Source organism: Geotrypetes seraphini, chromosome 16, assembly GCF_902459505.1.
Source record: "Geotrypetes seraphini chromosome 16, aGeoSer1.1, whole genome shotgun sequence".
Lineage (NCBI taxonomy): Eukaryota > Metazoa > Chordata > Amphibia > Gymnophiona > Dermophiidae > Geotrypetes > Geotrypetes seraphini.
This window is the reverse complement of record NC_047099.1, coordinates 17,343,213-17,365,973: the sequence shown is the minus strand read 5'-3', so window position 1 is coordinate 17,365,973 and position 22,761 is coordinate 17,343,213. Positions and strand designations below refer to the sequence as shown.

The window sequence follows — 22,761 nt, the reverse complement described above, 5'->3', positions numbered from 1 at the left end:
ACTAAGAAAAATATTAACAAATTGAGACTTATTCAAAACACCGCAGTGAGACTTATTTTTGGACTGAAGAAATTTGATCATGTGACCCCCTTCTACCAGGAGTTGCACTGGCTTCCTGTAAAGGCTTGTGTGATTTTCAAGCTGGGCTGTTTATATTACAAAGCTGCCTTCTGTCAGATTGCTTCATACTTGGCTAATATATTTTGCATTACTTCTCAGAGACGATCTTACCCCCTTTTTGGTTTTCCACCTGTCAAGGGTTGTAAAAAGTAAGAAATACCACAATTCTACACTTTCCTTTCAAGCAGCCTTCTACAGCAAGGTCTTTCATCATCTTCTCCTTACATCACATTTTTATTTTCATTTCAGAAAACAATTAAAAACTCATCTCTTTTCAAAATTTATAATCAATTCATTTCTTTGACTCTACATTTTTGTTTAACTAATTGTAAACCACATTGAACTCCATAGTTATGTGGTATAGAAATCCAATTTTATGTTATGTTATAAAGGCCCAGGCCTATAAGACACTAACTCACATTTTCCATGGTGGAAAATTTGAGCCCCCCCCAAACCCCTACTGTACTGCCAAATAGGTGCCACCTGCAGCCATAAGAGCTATTGGGGTTGTAGACAGGTGAGTATAGTGGGTTTGGGGGGGCTCACCATAACCTATAAGGGAGTTCTGGTGAGATGTTTATCTGGCACCCTTTTTGTGAAGTTCACAGCAGTGCCCTGTAAGGTGCCCCACTGCTCTCTTGCCATGTCTAGGTGGCCAGTCCATCACAATGCTGGTCCCTCCCACATCCAAATGGTCTTGTTCTTGGTGTTTTGAACTTGAACAGTCTGGAGCGATCAGTGTCTTGGACATTCAGATACATAATTAAAAAAAAAAAAAAAATTAGACATACTTTTCGAGAATGGACATTTCCCCACTGCCAACTTTGGGCGCCTAGCACCCTACATCCAAATCGGACTTAGGCGTATGTTTTGATTATTCCCCCTCCACGACAATAATGTGCCTCATTACCTAAACCAGAGCATGGAGTCCTAAATTTTCTGCTAACACCATAGTGCTTGTACTGTACCCAAAAAGGGCTTTCCTCTGGAGTTCATGGGATATAATATGCAGTGGCATAGTGTGGGAGGTTGGTGCCCGGCATTGCTGCGCCATGTGCCTCCCACTCTTCCCTGCTGCTTGGGCCCCCCTTCCCCGCCCACTGTATACCTCTTGAAATGCTCACCGGTGTGAGCAGCATCTTCCACCCACTGCTCGCGCCAGAGTCGGCTCTCTTCATGTCCCGGTCCCATGACTAGGAAGTGATGTCATAAAGGAGTCGACACTGGTACGAGCTGCAGGTAGAAGATGCTACTCAAACCGGTAAAGAGCAGAGAGGAAGAGAGGCACCCCCCCTACAAGGGATGTGCCCAAGGCAGTCCGCCCCCCTGCTCCCCCTGATGTGCAGAACCTAACACTGGCGCTAAAACCAATTAGCACTTGATGAATGTTAGCGTTAATCTACATAGAATGTTTGGAGGGATCTAGCACAGGAAACCATGGGCTAGATTCACAAAGCAAACTGATCGTGTACCGCTCGGTTTGCGCTCAATTTCCGACTCCGGCTCGATTCACTAACCACCTTCCAGACCTCATCCCCACCTTATGCGATCAGCACATGCAAATGAGTAAAAAGGCATGTAAATTTATTAACGCGTCGATTCATGAAACCATTTCGTGCAAACCGACTGGCCTTTCCGTTCCAAAAAGTTACGACTGCTGAGGACCAATCGTTTACATCCTCGCCGGCTATTTCTGCCTAGCAACTGACGCGTGCATGTTAAGAACCCCATCAAAAATATATATCTACCCCTCCAAAAATCCAAAATATATCAAAACTTTTAAATATATGTAAACCTTCATGTACATAAGTGTTAGAAATAATTTTTATTTCTTTTTTTGGAATGCACATAGCAAGCGCGGGAGTAAAACTTGGATTTGTAATGCACATTGCGAGAATATTGCGGATTAACCCCGTGCTCTCCTTGCGCATTGTACATTTCAAATATCAATGCCAATTAACAAAAAAAAACCAAAAATCAAATAAAACTTTTATGGGCCAGCTATCCCTCCCCCCTTCCTTCCAGCTGGATTGTCGCCTGCATGTGACGTTTTTTACGACAACAATGCTTTGCGGTAGGCGCATTCGGAGCCCGCTAATGACGCTTAAATCACGCCCCATTTCTACGCAGTAAATTCCTAAAGAGCTAGTGCATGCGTTATGAGCTTCAAAACCAACAAGGATACAGTGCGCACGCGCGTCGGATCGATGTTTCAGTGCTAATAGCGGCGTGTTTACGATTGGATCATTTGTATGGACAAGTTGTACTGAATCGATCGGCTACAATGACTTGGAAACGGATAGGACACGAATAGGATAGATTTCGGGACTTTAGTGAATCCAGCCAAAAGTGCCTGCCAAAGATAAATAGTATGTAAATACTGTACTCCCCCAAAATTCATGGGGGTTTCTAGGAAACAATGTGCCTGCCAAAGATTACTACAAATAGTATGTAAATACTGTACTCCCCCGAAATTCATGGGGGTTTCTAGGAAACAATGTGCCTGCCAAAGATTACTACAAATAGTATGTAAATACTGTACTCCCCCGAAATTCGTGGAGGTTCCTTTCCAGAAACCCCCGTGAATTTAAAAAAAATGCAAATGTGGTTTTTCGCCTGTCAAAAGGCAGGGGAGGCAGCAGAGAGCAGTTGGAGCGCCAGCGAGTGAAGAAAATCACTCGCGATTGGCTCAGACCGCCTCTGCCTGTAATTAAGTCGGGCTACACCAATCAGGAGCTGCTTTGACACGCAGCTCCTGATTGGTGTAGCCTGACTTTACTACAGGAAGAGGCGGTCGGAGCAGACTGCAAATGAGCGAGTCCGCAAACCGTGAATTCACGGGGAACACTGTATAGTCAATGAGATCATTTCCTGTTCCCTTCTCAATGGTCAGAGAAAAATGCACAAAACCAAAGCCACCCTTACCGCTGGAAACCTAACACCAGCTCTGAACTGGCATTGGGGTGTTTGAAGAAAGAGTTTCCCATAATTTCTTCCTTAAGATTGGCTGGCTTTGACTGAATTTGGAAGCAGAAGGTAGCCCCTGGAAGCCTCTAATTGCTGGGAGTGAGAAACATGTTGTGCGAATCCAAGCAAAGCCAAAAATGAAAGCACACCTGTTTTCTGCACTTCCAGTGAAAGAAATATATTTTTGAAAGACTTATTTTTAAAGATGCAGAGCAACAGTGCCAATGTGTGCTTCACTTCAAGGTTTGACGGGGAATGCACACAAGAGCCGTGCTTACTGTGAAACTCTAAGAAACATGACAGCAGATAAAGGCCAAATGGCCCATCTAGTCTGCTCATCCGCAGCATCCACTATCTCCTCCTCTCCCTAAGAGATTCCATATGCCTGTCCCAAGATTTCTTGGATTCAGACACAGTCTTTGTCTCCACCACCTCTACCAGGAGACTATTCCACACATCTACCACCCTTTCTGTAAAAAAGTATTTATTTAGATTACTTCTAATCATATCACCTCTTAACTTCATCCTATGCCATCTCATTCCAAAACTTCCTTTCAATTGAATGAGACTTGCCTCATGCGCATTTATGCCACGTAAGTATTTAAATGTCTCTGTCATATCTCCTCTCTCCAGCCTTTTTCCCAAATTATTCATATTGAGATCTTTAACTTTGTCCCAATACACCTTTATGGTGAAGACCACCAACCATTTTAGTAGCCTTCCTCTGGACCAACTCTATCCTGTTTATATCTTTTTGAAGGTGCGGCCTCCAGAATGGTACACAATATTCTAAATGAGGTCTAAGCAGAGTCTTATACTTCCTTTTTCCTACTGGCCATTCCTCTCTCGATGCATCCTAGCATCCTTCTAGCTTTTGTCGTCACCTTTTCATCCTGTTTGACCACCTTAAGATCATCACAACTTTCACTCCTCTTTCGTGCACAAAAGTTCTTCACCCCTAAACCGTATCATTACCTCAGGTTTCTGCAGCCCCAATGCCTGACCTTGGATTTCTTAGCATTAAATCTTAGCTGCCAAATTTCAGACCATTCTCCAAGCTTCACTAGATCCTTCCTCATATTATTCACACCGTCAAGGGTGTCCTGCACCTTACTTTCACAACACGCATATTATTTGCAAGCAGTTAGCGTTGAACGTTAGTGGGGTTATTTTTCTCTGCTGTTCCTGAGTGCTGGCCACTATAGTACTGGAATTCTAAGCATCAACTTGCAGGTGTGCTTGGGAATGTCGCTTCTAAATCAATCCCGCTTAATGGAAAATATTTCTGTATCTTTCTGCCACATTTTCTTGGTTTCTGACTGCATTTCTTGGTACCTGAGGATCTTTTCTCTCTCTCCACACACTTCACAGAATAATCGCTTGAACTGGAACCCTCTATCATCAATGCTACTCTTGTGGTTTTTTTCAATTACCGTTGTGTCCGGTTTTCTTGCACCAAGTGGTTGGATTTGATTTGATATATTTACTTGATATACTACTTAAAGTTTTAAAGAGTATCTAATCTAATCTAAACCTTAGGTTTGTATACCGCATCATCTCTACATTCGTAAAGCTCGACACGGTTAACAAGAGTTAGGGTAGAAAGGAACTCCAGTGGGGGCAAAAAGAGGAGAAAAGAATTAGAGGACTAAAATGATTAGAGAGGGAGGAGGAGTTACGTTTTTGAGAATAACCAGGTTTTCAGATGTTTACGGAAGAGTTGGAGAGAGCTCTGAATCCTGAGAGGGGAGGTAAGGTTGTTCCAGAGCAGTAATATTTTTTTCAATAAACCAACAAAAAAAATAAATTAAAAAATAAACCTGCCCCATTGCCCTGCAAATGGTTTCTTGTCCCAAAAACTACCCCGGCAACTGTTCCCAGTCCCAAAATCTTTCCTACAACTACGCCACCTATCCACAAAATGCTCTTACTCCCAAGAGCCTCCATATCTCGCCCCCTGCAAACTGTCCCCTACATCTACAACTGTACCCCCACAAATTGTCCTGACCACCTGAGCTACCCACTACAGACACAACTCATGCAGACCACAGAATAGAGATGAGCATGTACATACAGAGGGGGGTGGAAGGAGAATTTAATGAATAATGCTTTGCCTGCTTTATCCACTTGTCATCCTCAGGAATCCACTAATAGGTTTAATGCTCCTAATTTTTCATTAGCTTATGTGGTGTATTTCCTGCTTCAGCGGATCCATGAACACATTCACTGTGGCTTATTACTGCACCAGGGATGGAAATTTCTCCTGAAAATTTTCCAATATCACTACCTCCATCTTTAACCCTAGTGCATAAGCTACAGGTGAGCACCTTTTTCGATGTGCAGCCAGCATGTATCCTCCTTTTTCCTCATACAATCAACTGCAGAAGCGTCACCTTGATAAGATTTAGTATAGATCTTATACAACAGGGTCACCATGCAAAGGCTCTCGGTAAGACTCGGAGGGACAATCTTATTCTATCCCCCTCCCCCACCCCCAATGGATTCTCTGCAACATTCCCCATTGACGGAGTGTGCCTCACCATATCTGGCTGCTTCCTCCCTAGATGCCATGTAATTGCCATCTGGATACAGGACTGGCGGATATCAGGGAGAGATTCCATGATCAGCTTCATCGTTGCTTCTCCCTTGCTGGTAGGTGGAGGCTGACGCATGGAGCAGGGCGTATTTGGGACCCAAGCGCACCAGTCAAACTGGAATGAGATCAGTGTAAAAGGAGTTTAATTATGAAAAAGATAAAATGGCAACCGTATTAACTCCCTCTACACCCCCATCCCATACCTGGCCCCCATTCAAAGATGAGTGCTGTGCTGAGCAGGTGAAGATCCCCATTGTCAGGAATTTGCAGAGCTCCATCTTGGACTGAAAAGACGACGGGATACCTGAGGAATAGAGAGCAGCAATGAGTTGACTGTTGAGCTAGCACCCCAAAATCTTCATGAAAATCTCCCCTTCTAGGGGAGCTTTTAATATATGTTCTGTTTGCAACAAGACACCTGTTATAAGAGACTTATTAGATAGTTATCAAGCTGAGTTGATTTGTATTACTAAGTCATGGATTCCAGATTTTAATTCTCCTGATGTAATGGATATTTTCCCTCCAGGTTAAATAATTATTCAGTGCTCAAAACCAAATAGGAAAGTTGGTGGTTTAGCTTTATTATATGTCCCTATTAATTTATTCACTTGATAGATAGTTTAGAACAGTGTTTCTCAACCCAGTCCTGGATTACCCCCCTTGCCAGTCCGGTTTTAAGGATATCCACAATGAATATGCATGAAATAAATTTACATATAAGGGAGGCAGTGTATGCAAATCAAGATTATGCATATTCATTGTGGAAATCCTGAAAACCTGGCTGGCAAGGGGGGTACTCCAGGACTGGGTTGAGATTCAGGACCTGGGAAAGTTTGGGTATTATTCTGATCTATAGACCACCAGGAAACTGGAATGCAGTATGTGATAAATTGTTTTAATATTACTTATTATTATTATTATACAGTTTTCAAAAATATGATTGTCCTAGGTCAGGGCTGCCCAAGTCCGGTCCATGAGATCTACTGGCAGGCCAGGTTTTCAGGATATCCACAATGAATATGCATGAGAGATTTGCATACCAAGAAGGCAGTGCAGGCAAATCTCTCTCATGAGGATATCCTGAAAACCTGGCCTGCCCGTAGATCTTACGGACCGGACTTGGGCAGCTCTGTCCTAGGTGATTTAAATTCACATTTAGAAGATCGAGAAAATTTTAATACCTGTTCTTTATTTATTTACCCCTCCTTTACAAAGCTGCACTGGCGTTTTTAGTGCCGGCCACTGCGTTAACAGCTCCGATGCTCATAGAATGCCTATGACTGTCTGAGCTGTTACCGCCGCAGCCAGCACTAAAAACACTAGCGCGGCTTTGTAAAGGAGGGGGGTTATTCGTTTTATAAATTTCTAGACTGGATGGACCATTCGGGTCTTTATCTGCCGTCATCTACTATGTTACTATGTTACTATGTTAAACCGCCTAAACCTAGGCGGTTTCCCAAAAACATACACAATACATCCTATAACTAAAATCAAGCTGTCTTAACCTCTTTTCCAGATTTATTAAAGCAGATTAACATTCTAATAATTCCAAATTGTCTGACACATAAAAGGACCCTATACTTCTAGAGATGAGTTCTCCGTTAATTGATTATCCTAAATGGGAATCTACTGTTTGGTCAGACCATTTGTTATTAAAGTTTTATTTGACACTTCCTAGAACCATAGTTCAAAGAGCTCAGGAGAATATTTGTGTTCTGAGACGTAGAAAGATTTCTACTGAGCAGTTCTGGCAGGGAGTTGCAGATAGACTTAAGCCTTTAGGGACTAGTGCTAATGAGACAATCAATTCCTGGAACAAATCAGTAATGAAAGTTTTAGAGGAAGCTGCTCCAACTAAGGAAATAAGATTAAGGAAGAAATGACAGTGACATTAACAAGAAATATTAGGAAATTAGAGTGAACTTGGAGAGAAAATAAGAGTCAAGAGTCCTATGTAAACAGAGGCAGGAGGTTGAACACTTAAAGATCTTAATTTATGGACCTTTTAGCATCCTGGAACTGAATAAATCAAAAGCAAAGGAATTGTGGTTTGGCGCTTATGATATGTTACCAAGGAAAGAGTTGACATGGAGGGGCATTTTTGATAGGACGTCTAAGTCTGACTTTGGTTGTTTCCTTCAAGACTTCCAAAGTCGGAGGCAGAGAAATGGCCATTTTCGAAACCGGCAAAACTGCAAGATATCCAATATTTTTTTTGTGTGTGTGTGTGGGGGGGAATCACCTGGTTAGACGTCTTGGCCACCAAGACATCCAACCTTAGGACATCTAACTTTAGTGGCCATTTTCAACCGCAAAAACGTCCAAGTTCAAAATTTCAAAATCCAGACCATTTGGACATGGGAGGCAGTGGCTTAGTAAAGAGGATGCGAGGGGGGGGGGTTTCCCAAGCTGCAGTCTGCCCCCTTGTCCTCTCCACTCCCCCACACCCCCACTCCTCTCATTACTGCACATGCACGCCCCTTGCTTTTCCCCGTACATTTTTTTTAAATTTCTCTGGCACGAGGTTGCTGCCCACATTGGCATCAGCACTCTCTCTGAGGTCACTTCCGGGACCCACGTATAAGAAGTGATGTCAAAGGTTGCACTGACGTGGGCATGCTGCTCATGCTGGAGAATTTAAAAGGTATGGGGAAAGGGAAGGGGACGCGTGCAGCATGGGGGCAGGGAGGGGTGCCTGCGCCCCAGGCGCCACTCACCCTTACTATGCCACTGATGGGAGGGGCCAGAATTGTAATGGTTGAAAGAAGAGCGATCAAGATGGTAAAGGGGATGGAACTCCTCTCGTATGAGGAAAGACTAAAATGGTTAGGGCTTTTCAGCTTGGAAAAGAGACGGCTGAGGGGAGATATGATTGACATCTACAAAATCCTGAGTGGAGTAGAACGGGTACAAGTGGATCGATTTTTCACTCCGTCAAAAATTACAAAGATTAGGGGACACTCGATGAAGTTACAGGAAAATACTCTTAAAATAATAATAATAACTTTATTTTTATATACCGCATACCACAAACAGTTCTAAATGGTTTACAAGGGAAGAGACTGTATACAGACAGCGACATTACAGAGAACTTTCAAAATTACATTGGCATGCTAAGTTTAGTCAGGTTTATCTGGAAGTGTTTTGGAAGAACATCAGGTTGAGGTATATCAGGTTGAAGTGGGGTCAGAGAAATTTGTCAAAAAGATAAGTTTTTATTGACTTCCTAAACGTTTGGTATGAAAGTGCATTTGAGATGAAGTTGGTTAAACATTTGCTCCATTTGCCTGCTTGGAATGATAGTGTTCTATCGAGGTATCTCTTGTAGGTGTAGCCCTTTAGGGATGGAAAAGTGAACAAGTAGATACTGCGTGTATTAGTTGTGCCTGGGAATTCGAATTGGTGAGACAGATAGGAAGGAAATTTTTTTTCACTCAGAGAATAGTTAAGCTCTGGAACGCGTTGCCAGAGAATGCGGTAAGAGTGGATAGTGTAGCTGGTTTTAAGAAAGGTAGTCCATAGTCTGTTATTGAGAAAGACAAGGGGGAAGCCACTGGACCCTTACCCTTGTTTGGTAGCATTGAATATTACTACTCCATGGGTTTTGGCCAGGTACTAGTGACCTGGATTAGCCACCATGAGAACGGGTTACTGGGCTTGATGGATCATTGGTCTGACCCAGTAAGGCTATTCTTATGTTCTTATGGACTGGCTACATACACATGCCATTAAAGCAGTGCAGCATCTTAGAGAGCACTGCTGTGCATGCCAGCTTCGCTTCTCCTCTGAAACAGGAAGTTACATCATGAGGGGGAGGGCAGAGAAGGGAAGTAGACACCCACAGTATTAGAGCAGCCCCGCAGCATGGGTTCAATTTGTTTACAGGATGCAGCAGCGGTGGGATGTCGAAGGGAGGGAAGCTTACATCACTTCACCACGCAGTCGGGGGCCCTCTGCCCTGTTTGCTGCCCCCTAATGCCGGCCCTGGAAGGGGAAGAGATGCCCAGACTCCAGACAGCCTGTTTGTCTTCCCCTAAGACCATTGTGCACCTCTGATGTTTTCGGGGAGGCAGTCGGGAGTCCAGGAGGAAGAAAAGGATTTGTGCGCTGCCAACGGGTGTGTGAGACAGAGAGAGGGAGGGGGAGAGAAATGCTGCTGCACCCATTTGGGGAGAGAGAGAGAAGGAGGGAGAAGGAAGACCAGGGAAGGAAGAGGAGGGTGAAAGAGAGATGTCAAGACCATGGGAGGGAGAGAAAGGAAGGAAAGAAAGGAGATACCAGACCATTGGAGGGTGAGGGAGAGATGCCAGACCAGGGAAAAGGAAGAAGGGAGGGAGAGAAATGAAGGAGAGAAGAAGCCAGATAATGGATGGAGAGATGGAAGAGAAGGAGAGCAGAGAGATGCCAGGGCAAGGGGGGAGGGAAGGGAAACTAAGGAGACAGATGCCAGACCAGAGGGAAAGGAAGGAGAGGAGATGCCAGAACATGGAGGGGGAGGGAGAGATAGAAGAGAAGGAGAGGAGAGGAGAGAGATGCTAGGGCATGGGGAGAGGGAAGAAAAGGAGATAGAGATACCAGACCAGAAAAATGGTGTTGAAGCTGAGATGAATCATGTACAAAGGAGAGAAGGGGCACACGATAGTTTATTGAAGGGGAATATAAAGAGGAAAGATGCCATATGGAAGAGAGTGAGGGTGGACACTGGATTGAGAGGGCAGACAATGGATGGAAGTAAGAGAATGATGAGAAGATGAGGAAAGCAGAAACTAGACAATAAAGGTAGAAAAAAATTATATTTGTTTTATTTATTTCTTTTTGCTTTAGGATAAAGTATTATTGTAGCTGTGTTGATAATCATTTATTAATAGAAAATGGAAATAAGGTGAACTTGTTTATTGGACTAATTTTAATACATTTTTTACTACTGTAATTCAGAGACCATAACTCATTTCCTCAGGTCAGGATGGGATACTGTAACACAGGGGTGTCCAATGTCGGTCCTCGAGGGCCGCAGTCCAGTCGGATTTTCAGGATTTCCCCAATGAATATACATGAGGTCTATTTGCATGCACTGCTTTCATTGTATGCTAATAGATCTCATGCTTATTCATTGGGGAAATCCTGAAAACCCGACTGGATTGCGGCCCTCGAGGACCGACATTGGACACCCCTGCTGTAACAGCAATATAGTTTACTGACCTGAAGAAAGAGGTTTTAACCTCTGAAAGCTAATTGAGAAATGTATTAGTCCAATAAAATGGCAGGCACTAAATTTGCTTCCTGCCATGCCCCATGCCTCCTACCCAAATGCAAAATATAAATTGGTGGGCTTCCTAAAGCCTTGCCAGCTGAAGATCTCTTCCTCTAGGAAGGAAGGGGGGATTTGATCAGAGATTTTTGGAAGTTGCATAGAAGAAAGATGACACTGGCACTGGTAGTCTTTGTTGTTTGTTCATTAAACATTTTGGAAACTAATCTTTCTTTGATAACTCTTTATATGACTTTATTGGCCTAATTTAACCAATGTACACTGAGTCGAGCTTTCTTGGACTGAAGACTCGGTATACAAAACTAAGCATTAGATTAGATTAGATTTTGAATTTTAAAATAAAATAAATAAAGTGGAAATAAAGAAGTAAATAATATAATGGGGGTGGGGCAGGGGTGTGGAAGGGGGAGGGGCATGGTGGGGTAGGCAGGTAGCCCAGTAGACCTGTGTGCCTGGGGGCCCTCGACGAATTAATCCTGCCCTGACTAGGCTTTCCCATACCAAATGTTGCTGTTCTAGAGACAGGTATGTACTGTTTCATTCAGATTTTTGTGGGGTGGGAGAGGGTCAGTGATCACTGGGAGAGTGTGTGGGTGAGTCATTAGTTTAGCCCTCCAATGCTCATCTGGTCATTTAGATTCCTTTTTGACATTTAGACAGGTCTAGTTCCGGACGTCTTAAGTTCCATCCAGGATGTCTTGGGAAAGTTTTGATTATCACCACAAGATGTCAAAGCGATAGGCATGCCCCCAACTTTGGACACACAACAGGCAAAATGTCTAGCAAGATGGTTTCAAAAATCAACACTTGGACGTCCTGGCGATTAGAACATCCGTGTACTGTTTTTATGTAGAGAATGGCACTAGCCACGGGTAACCCGCTGAAACGGTAGCAAAAAAAAAAAAAAAAGGTTGTCCTGGGTATGGGGACAAGGCCATTCACCGCCCTGTGGAGCAGTGAATGGCCTTGTCTCCGCAGTTAAGGGAGGGAGCGCATGCGGTCACCGATTGCGCGGTCCAGCAGCCTCCTTCCTCTTTACTAACGATCGCTACTGTCCAATTGCCGCCGTTCATCTGGGCATCTCCATTCCTCCCTTCCCCTCACTTTCACCGATTTCTAATTTTCTTTCTAGAAGCATCCAGAGCCTTGAAGTTGCGTGATGCAACTGGAAACAGGAAGTTGTGTCAGAGAAGAACTTTCCGGCAGCCACATGCATCTTCATGTCTTCGGCTGCTTGTAGAAAGAAAATTAGAAATCGCTACAAAGGTAAGGGGAAGGGAGGGAGATGCCCAGATGGATGGATGGCAGGAGGGAGGGGGCTGCTGTACCGAGTGAAGAGTGCTGAAAGGTGGGTGGAGAGGGAGAAATGGGGGTTGGAGAGGAGAAGATGCTGAAGGGAACTGAGGAAGAGAGAGTGGGAGAAGATGCTGAAGGGAACTGGGAAAGAGAGAGGGGGAGGAGACGCTGAAGGGAACTGGGGAAGAGAGAGGGGAGAAAATGCTTAAGGGAAATGGGGAAGAGAGAGAGGGGAGAAGACGCTGAAGGGAACTTGGGAAGAGAGATGGGGGAGAAGACGCTGAAGGGAACTGGAGAAGAGAGAAGGGGAGAAGATGCTGAAGGGAACTAGAGAAGAGAGACAGGGGTGCTGAAGTGAAATGAGGAAGAGAGAGATGCCAGACTATGGGGGAAGCGGAGGGAAGAAGATGAGTGCCAGACCAATGGGGGGGGGGGGGCGGTGGAGGGAGAGTGAAGGCAGACAGTGGATGGAAGGAATTGAATGAGCAGAAGATGAAGAAAGCAGAAACCAGACAACAAAGGTAGAAAAAAAACATTTTTATTTATTCTCTTTATTTTGCTTTAGGATAAAGTAGTATAACAGCGGGATCTGGATAGTCCCGGCTGTCTCCCATCCACCACCCCCAACCACTTGCCCCATTACCCCTTCTATCACACAGCACACAGTCTCTAAATATGGTGAATATAGCCACAGCTCTGTTTATTGATCATGATAATCAAATAACATTATCAACATAATATTCAAATAAATTAACATCAATTAACAATATACCAGGCTCCTCCCGAGCTACCAGATACATAGCATTAAATTGCCCTCGACCCCGCCACTGCAGCAAGAGTCTGAAGGGTGGCATGACCACATGCCCCTTTAACTGGGTCACCTGACCCCAAGGCACGGCTCCTAGGCGGCCCACTGCTCATCACCAGATGAGCCCAGCACCCAGTAGATCAGGAAAACCACCCTCCCAAGCTACCATCATTAGCCAAAAGTACAGGCAGGCGGGTGGGAAAAGCCACCCTGGAGGACCACCGAAAGAACCGGGTCCTTCCAGGTCCCGGCTTTATAGCCTCGCCTCCACGACACCGACCCCCTTCCTGCCCAATCCCCAAGCATCCTCCCGGCGGGAAACTCCCATCTACTCTCACTGTCCCCCCCACCTACCTGCCTGTCTCAATGGGTGACACTTGTGCCTCCCAGCCCCGTGTTACTTTTCGCCCATCGAGACAAGCTCTCGGACTACATTTATTAGTTGTGTTGATAAACATTTATAAACAAAGCCCTGCCAGCTGAACATCTCTTTCTCTAGTTCAGCAGCCAGAACTTTGATTTATAAAATGGCAATTGTACAGAATATTGTTCTTTTTTATACTTTAATAAAATAAGTTTAGTATAAAACTATTCGAGACTTATGTAAAAGGAGCCCTAAATCTCTTTAAAGGTTCTGTTTTTACCACTGAGAGAAGGAAATGTAAGTTTTAATTTTTGAGAACTTCTGGCAAGATGAGATCTATGAACATTCCAGTCTAAAGGAATCAAAGTGGCAAAAATGCCAAATATGCACTACAAATGCACTTCAATTGAATTCTGAGATACACTGGAAGCCAATGGAATGCCTTGAGCAGAGAGGGGTTGCGTGATCAAATTTACTCTTACCGAAGATAAGTTTAGCTGCAGTGTAGAGGGTAGAGAGGGACAGATTCTTCAGACTGGCAGGGGAAACAAGAACAAGAGGGCACTCAAGAAAATTGAAGGGAGACAGATTCAGAACAAACGCTAGGAAGTTCTTCTTCACTCAGAGGGTGGTGGATGCCTGGAATACACTTCCAGAGGAGGTGGTGGAGCAGAGTACGATTTCGGGTTTCAAGAAGGGGTTGGACAGGTTCCTGAAGGAAAAGGGGATTGAGGATATAGATAGAGGGGGTACTATACAGGTCAAAATGTCTTCAAAAGAGGATCATTTGCAGGTCACTGACCTGGGGGGCCGCCGCGAGAGCGGACTGCTGGGCACGATGGACCTGTGGTCTGACTCGGCAGAGGCGATGCTTATGTTCTTATGTTCTTATCAGATGGTTTGCGGAGACGGGGACTGAGCTTACGGGGACGGGACGGGGACCGAGCTCGTGGGGACGGGACAGGGACCGAGCTCGCGGGGATGGGACGGAGACGGGGACAAATATTTTCCCCATGTCATTCTCTAGTTTTATGCCATCTTTAGGACATTTTTCTTTTTTGAAAATGAGCCCCATTGTCTTCTGGAGAAAAATTGCAAATAGAAAATACTTCTAAATTACTGGGGATTATCGTGGACTCTAATCTTAATTTTGAGTACCAGATTAATACTTTGGTTAAAAAAAAATATGTTTCAGGATGAAGCAACAGAGCAGTACGCTCTGTACTAAATCCTCAGAGTTGTAGGAGTATTGCCCAAGCTATCTTGCTTCCCTACCTAGTTGATTGCAACTCTCTTTATTGTGGTATAACTGAGAAATGATATAAACGATTACAGTTATTGCAAAACATGGCAGCAAGACTCGTTTTTCAGTTAGACAGGTCCCTGGTTGGTCTAGAATGCCATATATGTTCTTAAGTCTTATGGGCTGTTCTATGCTTTGAATGTTCCAAAGATATTCGTCGCTACTAGAAATACACAGCGTTTCAAGATTAATTTCTCCTGTTCAGTATATACCAGTACACGGTGTACATTTATCTGAATCTACTTTTGCATATTAGGAGGCCATAATTTGGAAAAGTCTGTCACTGTACCTATGTCAAATTATACCCACAATATCTTTTGTTGTAAAGGTGTTGAAAACCTATTTGATAATGCTTTCTGAATGTGTTATATTAAGTGGTTTTAATTGTATTCTCCTAGGATGTAGGATAACTGTTTTATGATCTGCATTGAATCTACATTGAAATTTGTGGAATATAAGAGATAATATATATTAGTATTGTATAGGCCAATCTTGAAAAAAAAGTAGTGGGCGAGAGGAATAACCAGTATAAAGCTGAGCAGACCGGGCCAGTGTTAGGGGGGTGCAAACAGGGCGGCTGCCCTGAGCCCTAAGGCTCTAGGGGTCTCCCATGGGCTGGCATATCCTCCCCCTTCTAAGTGCGCCGGTCTAATGTCGACTTCACCTCAGCTCGCATCCATTTTTGTTGCAGGGTGATGTGAGCTGCGGCTGCGACTCTGAAACATGGCCTCTCTCTGCGCTTTGCTTGTGTCGCGCTCCTCCCAGGCTGAAAAAGGAAGTTACATCATTGGTGGTGGACCATGGCACAAGGAGAGCAGGAAGGGAAGTCACAGGCAGCACTTCAGAGTCGCTGCTGCAGCCAGCATTCCCCTGCAACAAAAATGGATGCAAGCGGAGGTGAAGGGGGAGGACATGCCGGGCCAGGAATCTATATTGTAGCTGCAGAGAGCACCCATCCTCCATCTCACAGATAGAGGGCGACAGATGACTGTTCCCTTTATAGTACAGACTTTCTATTTAAATTGAGAGGGTATAGAGAGTCTAGAAGAAAGAGGAATTTGGCACACAGTAAATAATATGTTGTTTGCAGATATCACACCATAAAAACTTCACTCCAAGCAAGCACTAGCAGTGAATCTGAAAGACTGAGATCATCCCCAGTGTACCCTAGCACAGGAAAGAGGTTTCTCTCCATGAACAATCAGCCATTCACAAGGGTGACATCATGCTGTTGGTGCCAGAGCTGTGACGGCACTCATGTGTGTGTCTGATCTATCCAGATATCCAAGGGGAACCTCTGTTACAAGTGAGTAACCCCACTTTTCCTGTTGTGCTGTGTGTAAAATTAACCCGTTCAGAGACATTACTCTGAGGAGATTGTGTTGGAACTCACCAATGTTTGGAGCCTCAGTAAATCCTTCCTCAGCGATGTCCTTAATCCAGGCCTGCAGCTCAGTGTCAGAGGTCACGTCCTGGTCACTGTCATAATATAATTCCACAATCCCCTGCACATACCTGTCAAGAAGCAGAGCATGCTGGGTAAGAGGCAGAATGGGTGTCCTTGTCTCAATCTTACGCTGGAGCTGGGACAGAATGCCAAGGATATTATTTGACAGATATCAGAGATTGACTGCTCCCTATGCAAGATATCTCATTCCATTAACTAATTCAGCCAAGCTGACAAACTCTTACCTCTGAATGGTCCCCCATACACGAAGTCCATCCGTCATGTAGAAATAACCTTTTAGATTCTCCGTGCCTCGGTTCTTTAAATCATCAGGTAAGCAGAGTGACTTGTATGTTAGCCGCTGGTACTCTCTTTGTGCCACCAGGAGAAGCCCTCCACCGCCTGTCGACACAGCCTGTTTCAAAGAGAAACAAGATCACATCTGCTGATCAATCCCTGCATGGAAACATCACAGACTGCCAGCCCTCACCCTGCTAGACTTCATTATGCTCAGTCCCAGAAGCTGTGATCCATCCCCAAAATGACTGGCAAAACAATGCCAATCTCTGGTGGCAGCACATATGAGAAATGTGCGATTAAAAGCATGTAGCTGAATTGCCACCATCCAAAAACCAGGGCAGGGTCAGAGTATAAACAGTAGCCCTTGACCTGCAATGAATGTACGATGGCCATAGGGTTACCAGATGTCCGGGAAAATCAGGACATGTCCTCCTGTTAGAGGATTGTCCGGGGTCCCGAACAGACTTTCCAAAACCCGGCAGTTTGTCTGGGGTTTGAAAAGTCCCGACGAGCTCCGGCCGCATCTGGAGGGCATCTGAGCATGCACGAATGGCGTCACACACATCCGTGCATGCTCCAAGCCCTCCAGATGCAGCCGGAGCTTGTTGGGGGAAGAAGAGAGGAGGTTTATGGGGGCATGGTTGGAGGCTGAACTAGGAGGGGCTGGGGTGGAGCTGAAGGCGGGGGCTGGAGCAGAACAGGGCCAGGCGATGTGTCCGGATTTTTACGGCCCAAACAATGGTAACCCTAGATGGCCATGACCAGCTCAACCAACGATAAATACCTAACAATCAAAAAAAACTGAGAGGATAAGTCAAAAAAGCTTAGTAACAATTTCTCTTGTAGAGTTTCATAGTAACAGCTCTTCACGGATGGGATATAAAAAGGGAAAACGACACAGCCACTACTTTTTGGACACCACACAAAGAACTTAAAAGCACTCCAGACTTTTTTTGCCCTGGTGTTTGCCTGAGAAGGAGGAAGAGTCTGTTCCCCCTCACATCTGGTTAATATATGCTATTTCTCACTGTGTGGTAAAATAAACTGAAGAATGGATTTTCTGGGATAGAGTTTACTCAGTAAAATGTAGTGTCTTGACAGAGGCCTCTATGGAACTTATAGGGTCTCTCTAATGAGCTCAAGTGTTAGTTAACCTAAACTTCTGTTGACCCTGCAGTTAGAAGGTTGGTTTGATTATTAGCTGGGCTGGTTATTAAGTCAAGATTTAAACATCTGAACAGGGTGTGAAGGCTCAGACTCCGACTCAGCTCCAGGCATAACATACTCTAAATGTCTCTGAGCAAGTGTTTCAGTGGCTAAAACAGAGACAAGCTTTCTGGAGGGGTATTGGAAGGAATGAATGCAAAGTCCGCTCCCACTTCACACCCTCCTTCAGGGGAACTTCAATGAGCCCCACATCAAATCTAAAAGTAGAGGGGGAGGGTCTCTTTCGTCACCTGGGTTCTTCATTTAGATTCCTTGCTACATTGCCCACCGCTCACCCCCAAACCTTTTCCAGACAATAAATTTCTCTGTGCACTTATCAATCTAGTTAAAACTCAATCTCATCACAGGGTTCTTTCAAGGAGAGACCTTGAGGCATGTAGATATGTTCTCCCACTGTGGACTTTTCCCCCAAGGCCACATTAGTGACACCCCCAACCTCAGGAAGCAATAATCCTGTTCCCTATTCCTTCAAATTTCTTTTTGCCCCCCCCCCCCCGCTGACCTCATTAGGGTCACTTGCCTGATCAAAGATTCCATTTTCGGCAATGAGCTCACCCCGGGCACGAGTGTTTATTTCCAAAGTGTATCTCATGTGCGGTATGAGGAGCTGCGGCAAAGCCAAGATAGATATACAAATTATAAATATATTTCACAAGTGCACACACAAGCAGTGCTATTATGAAATCGAGAAAACATCTTTAGACAAATTCAAAGGCGAACTTAAAATGTTCCTTTTCTCTGATGAACACACTTGACCAATGGCGCTCCTTTCCCACCCCTCCTGCCATGAGCACCCCCCCTTCCCCATACCTCTTCAACGTTCCTGGTGCGAGCAGCGATCCCCAACTTGCTGCTCGTGCCAGCATCAGCTAATCCTCCGACATCACTTCCTAGGCGCGGGTCCAGGAAGTGAAGCCGAAGGAAGAGCCAACGCTGGCGTGAGCAGCAGGTTCAAATTGCTGCTCGTGCCGAGAACATTAAAGAGATGAGTGGGAAGGGAAGGGGCATGCGTGCACAGTTGTGGGGGGTGGGGAAGGAGCAGGGGGGCATAGAGGAGGATGGGTGCCGGTGCCCCCACCAAAAAGGCGATCGGGGTGGACCACCCCTCCTCCCCTTACCACACCACTCTAATCTAATCTAAGGCTTGGCTTTATATACCGAGTCATCATTCTAAGAAAGCTCAACTCAGTTTACAATAAATTAACTTAACAAATAAAAACCATAAAAAGTAAGACTAAATTGCAGGAAATTAATTTTCAAAGTATTTAGCAAATAAAGTAGTTTTTAAAGATTTGCAAAAAAATTGAAGTGAACCGGAACTCCTTAAAAGAAATGGAAGATCATTCCAAAGTTGAGAAAACTTAAAGATCAGAGATTGACTAAAAATCTTGACTCCTTTAATCCCTTTTTTTGGAAGGAAGAGATAATTTAAATTGTTGGTTACTTCTTGCAAAAGAAAGTCTGTAAGCATTCCAAGATAAAGGAAGGAGAGGAGTAAAGATACCATATAGGATTTCAAAAACAACACAAGCACATTTAAATTGAACTCTAAAATAAACCGAGAGCCAATGGAGACTCTGGAGCAACGGATAAGTCAGAAGTGGGACAGACTGACTGGATGTAAAGATTTTACCTTTTTGTCTTACCTCACCTAGGGTTACTAGACATCTGGATTTACCCGGACATGTCCTCTTGTAGAGGACTATTCGGGTGTCCAGACGGTTACCTGGACTGGAAGGAGTTTTGGACTCACTCTCTCCAGTCCAGCTCCCGCTCCGGAAATAAATATGACTCTCACGTCGGCCTGTCCCCACGCTCACGTACCTCTTCCAGCGCTGCAGTTTCCAAACTTCAGACTGCCGGCAGCATTAGCAACATGATCCTGCCGCCGTCGGCATGCCCCGGAAGCCGTCGCTCTGCAGCGACTTCCTACTCCCGCATAGGCGGGATGCTGCAGGTCGAAGGCTTCCTGGGCAGGCTGATGGCAGCAGGATCATGTTGCTAACACTGCCAGTTGTTGGCTGCCCGAAGTTTGAATTTGCAATGCCAAGGAGGTACGTGGAGACACAGGGGAGACTCAGGGGGGGGCTAGAGAGAGGTAGAGGCTTTGCTAAGGGGTGGAGCAGGGTAAGGGTGAGACTATTGGGAGGCAGGAGCGGGACAGGGCACTTTGGGTAAATCAGGGGCGGGGTCATGGGTGGTGCCAGGGGGGCGGAGCCATATGTCCTCTTTTTGTAGTTTACTAATAGGGTAGCCCTAACCTCACCCAGCTATCCTATTAAATATTGTAGCTCTGCCCCCTTTCTTCACTGTCATGTCCAGACCAGCACACACAGCCCCCAGAATTTAGACTGTGGGTCCTTTTACTAAGGTGCGCTAGCGGTTTTAGTGAGCTCGCTAGATGCTAATGCCTCCATAGAGCTTGCGTTAGTATTTTTCGTTTAGTGCGGGGTTTGCACGCCCTAATCTTCAGCGTGCCCTAAAAATGCTAGCGCACCTTAGTAAAAGGAGCCCTGTAAGCCGCTTAGATGTATTTCATAGTAGGCGGGATATTAAGTCCTAAATAAACTTGAAAATTAAACACACGGGTAAACAATCCTGGAAACAGTATTCTGGGTAATTTGGAGCGATCTTAAGTACTTCTCCGGAACCTCCATCAATAAGGCATTACAGTAATCAAAATATGGGATGACAGTACTCTGTATGCTTGGATATGGAGTGCTGGTTCCTGAATAGAGTCTGATACTAAAAATGGTAATTGCCACTAGCTGACTATTGTTCCCACACTACATACACACACACACACACACTGCCTCTCTTTTCCTCCCCCAATACCCTCCAAGAAATCTCTATACCTTGAAGATGGGGTGCTGAGTCGGTAGGTGGCGCAGTGTAGCCACGCAGAGGACCTCTGCGACCAGGTGGGTGTGAAGGAGGTGCGAGGCAATCTGATACATCTGGAATTCTGCCGTCCGAACCCAAATCTTCGCCAGCAGCCAATCCAGTTCGGGGTCAGAGGGCAAGAAGATGGGGTTATTCTTCCCAGGAGCTTGATTTAGCTGTGGGACAGGAGAAGAGTTAGGAACTTGGAGGGTAGTTAAGTTAGGAGGATGTGGTTCTGTTCTGAACACAAACGTTGGTGGTTCAGGGAGCACAGAGTGGTGATATATAAAAGGTGGGCAAAATACAACAGCTACAAGGGAAGCTAGGGTTGAAATCCCACCGATACTCCATTCTGGCTACTAGTGATCTAATGTTGAACCACACAATCCACTGATCACTGGATGCCAGAATAGAGTATCAGAGGGTTCATTCAAATTGACTAACGTTGACAAGGAAGGGGAGTATATAAGAACAGCCTTACTGGGTCAGACCAATGGTCCATCAAGCCCAATAGCCCATCCTCACAGTGGCCAATCCATGTCACTAGTACCTGGCAGAAACCCAAAGAGTAGCAACATTCCAGAGCTGATACTGTGATGTCACAATGCCTCATTCTACCTATGCCTAAGAGTAAAACTCATCTATGATGTCATAATGCCTTGATTGTCCTATATTTGGCTCACATAAGAATAGCCATGCTGGGTCAGACAAATTGGATTGGATTGGATTTATTGCATTTGATATACTGCTTGAACATAGGTATTAAGCGACTTACAATACTAAATATAGGCATTGAGCAACTCTCACTGTCCCGAACTGGCTCACAATCTAATTAAGCATACAAGAGAAGACATCACTAACATAACAGAGACATATAATAAGAGGAAGGAAAAGAAAGTACCCCATGAAAAGTAAAGAACATTGAAGGCAAAGAAAAAAAAACCCCTCAAGGTCCAAGAAAATGAACATTATAGTTACATTATAAGGAAAGATAGAATAGTTACATTAACAATCTAAATTTATAAATATCAATAACAGGAAAATGAGAAAGATTTAAAAATTAAACTAAATTAAATTCTAGACAGTTTATAGTTCTGAGTTTCATTCCGGCCCAAAAGACAGAACAAACGCCTCAATTTATCATCCAAGAAAGTCTAGTGCCAGATACTATACAGCAACTTATCTTGAGATCTTGCCAGGTACTTGTAACCTGGGTTAGCCTTTTCTGGAAATAGGATACTAGACTTGATGGACCTTTGGTCTGTCCCAGTATTGCAACTCTTATGTTCTTTGTTGATGCCATAGACATCATGGACTGTGGACAAAACAAATGCCTCAATTTATCATACAAGAAAGACTAGCACTGGATATAATATTTAGCTAGAAATGTTCATTAATGGACTTTGGATGGATCTTTACTGAATATGAAAGAGAATAGGCTTCAAATGTTTCCACTGATCACTGGATGCTAGAATAGAGTATCAGAGAGTTCATTAAATTTGACTAACTTTGACAAGGTGGAGAAATACAGAAGAACATAAGAATAGCTTACTAGGTCAGACCAATGATCCATCTAGTCCAGTATCCCATCCTCATGGTGGACAATCCAGGTCACTAGTACCTGGCAAAAACCCAAAGAGTAGCAACATTCCATGCTACTGATTCAGGGCAAGCAGTGGCTTCCCCCATGTCTTTCTCAATAACATATTATGGACTTTTCTTCCTGGAAATTGTCCAAACCTTTGTTAAAACCAGCTACGCTAACTGCTCTTTCCACAACCTCTGTAACTTCATTGAGTGTCCCCTAGTCTTTGTAATTTTTGATGGAGTGAAAAATCGATCCACTTGTACTATCAGCCTGTTTAGAACATCTGGATATAATAGAAAACCAGTAGGCAAAACTAAAAGGAGATATTTGTGTTATAAGCCCTAAAGTGAGTGACTGGGTTAGACGCTTGTTGAGTGGAAGGCAATATACTGTAGAGTGGTGGTAAATGTAGTTACTCTGAAAAAAAGGGTGTTAACATTTTTGGGCAGCGATATTGCAGAAGGTTCATTGGAAAAGGTTTGCTTCTGCAGAATTTTTCAAAATCTCAATAGAGTAAACGCCATGACAAGAGGACACAACGCAACTCAAGAATGGTCTAGAATTTGTGATCCAAGATTTTATGCTAAAAAGTG

The 22,761-nt window shown here is 44.4% G+C and overlaps 1 protein-coding gene across 1 annotated transcript in view; it reads right to left on the bottom strand.

Moving 5' to 3' along the window:
- Positions 1 to 22,761, bottom strand: part of ALOX12 (arachidonate 12-lipoxygenase, 12S type) — a 99,710-nt gene that overhangs the window by 3,309 nt on the left and 73,640 nt on the right. Inside the window, exons 8-13 of the mRNA XM_033925159.1 lie at positions 20,553 to 20,756; positions 18,218 to 18,304; positions 16,416 to 16,585; positions 16,117 to 16,238; positions 5,887 to 5,987; positions 5,628 to 5,798 (exon numbers count right to left, since the gene is read on the bottom strand). Coding sequence (XP_033781050.1) covers positions 5,628 to 5,798; positions 5,887 to 5,987; positions 16,117 to 16,238; positions 16,416 to 16,585; positions 18,218 to 18,304; positions 20,553 to 20,756 — 855 coding nt within the window. The remainder of the gene's footprint in view (positions 1 to 5,627; positions 5,799 to 5,886; positions 5,988 to 16,116; positions 16,239 to 16,415; positions 16,586 to 18,217; positions 18,305 to 20,552; positions 20,757 to 22,761) is intronic.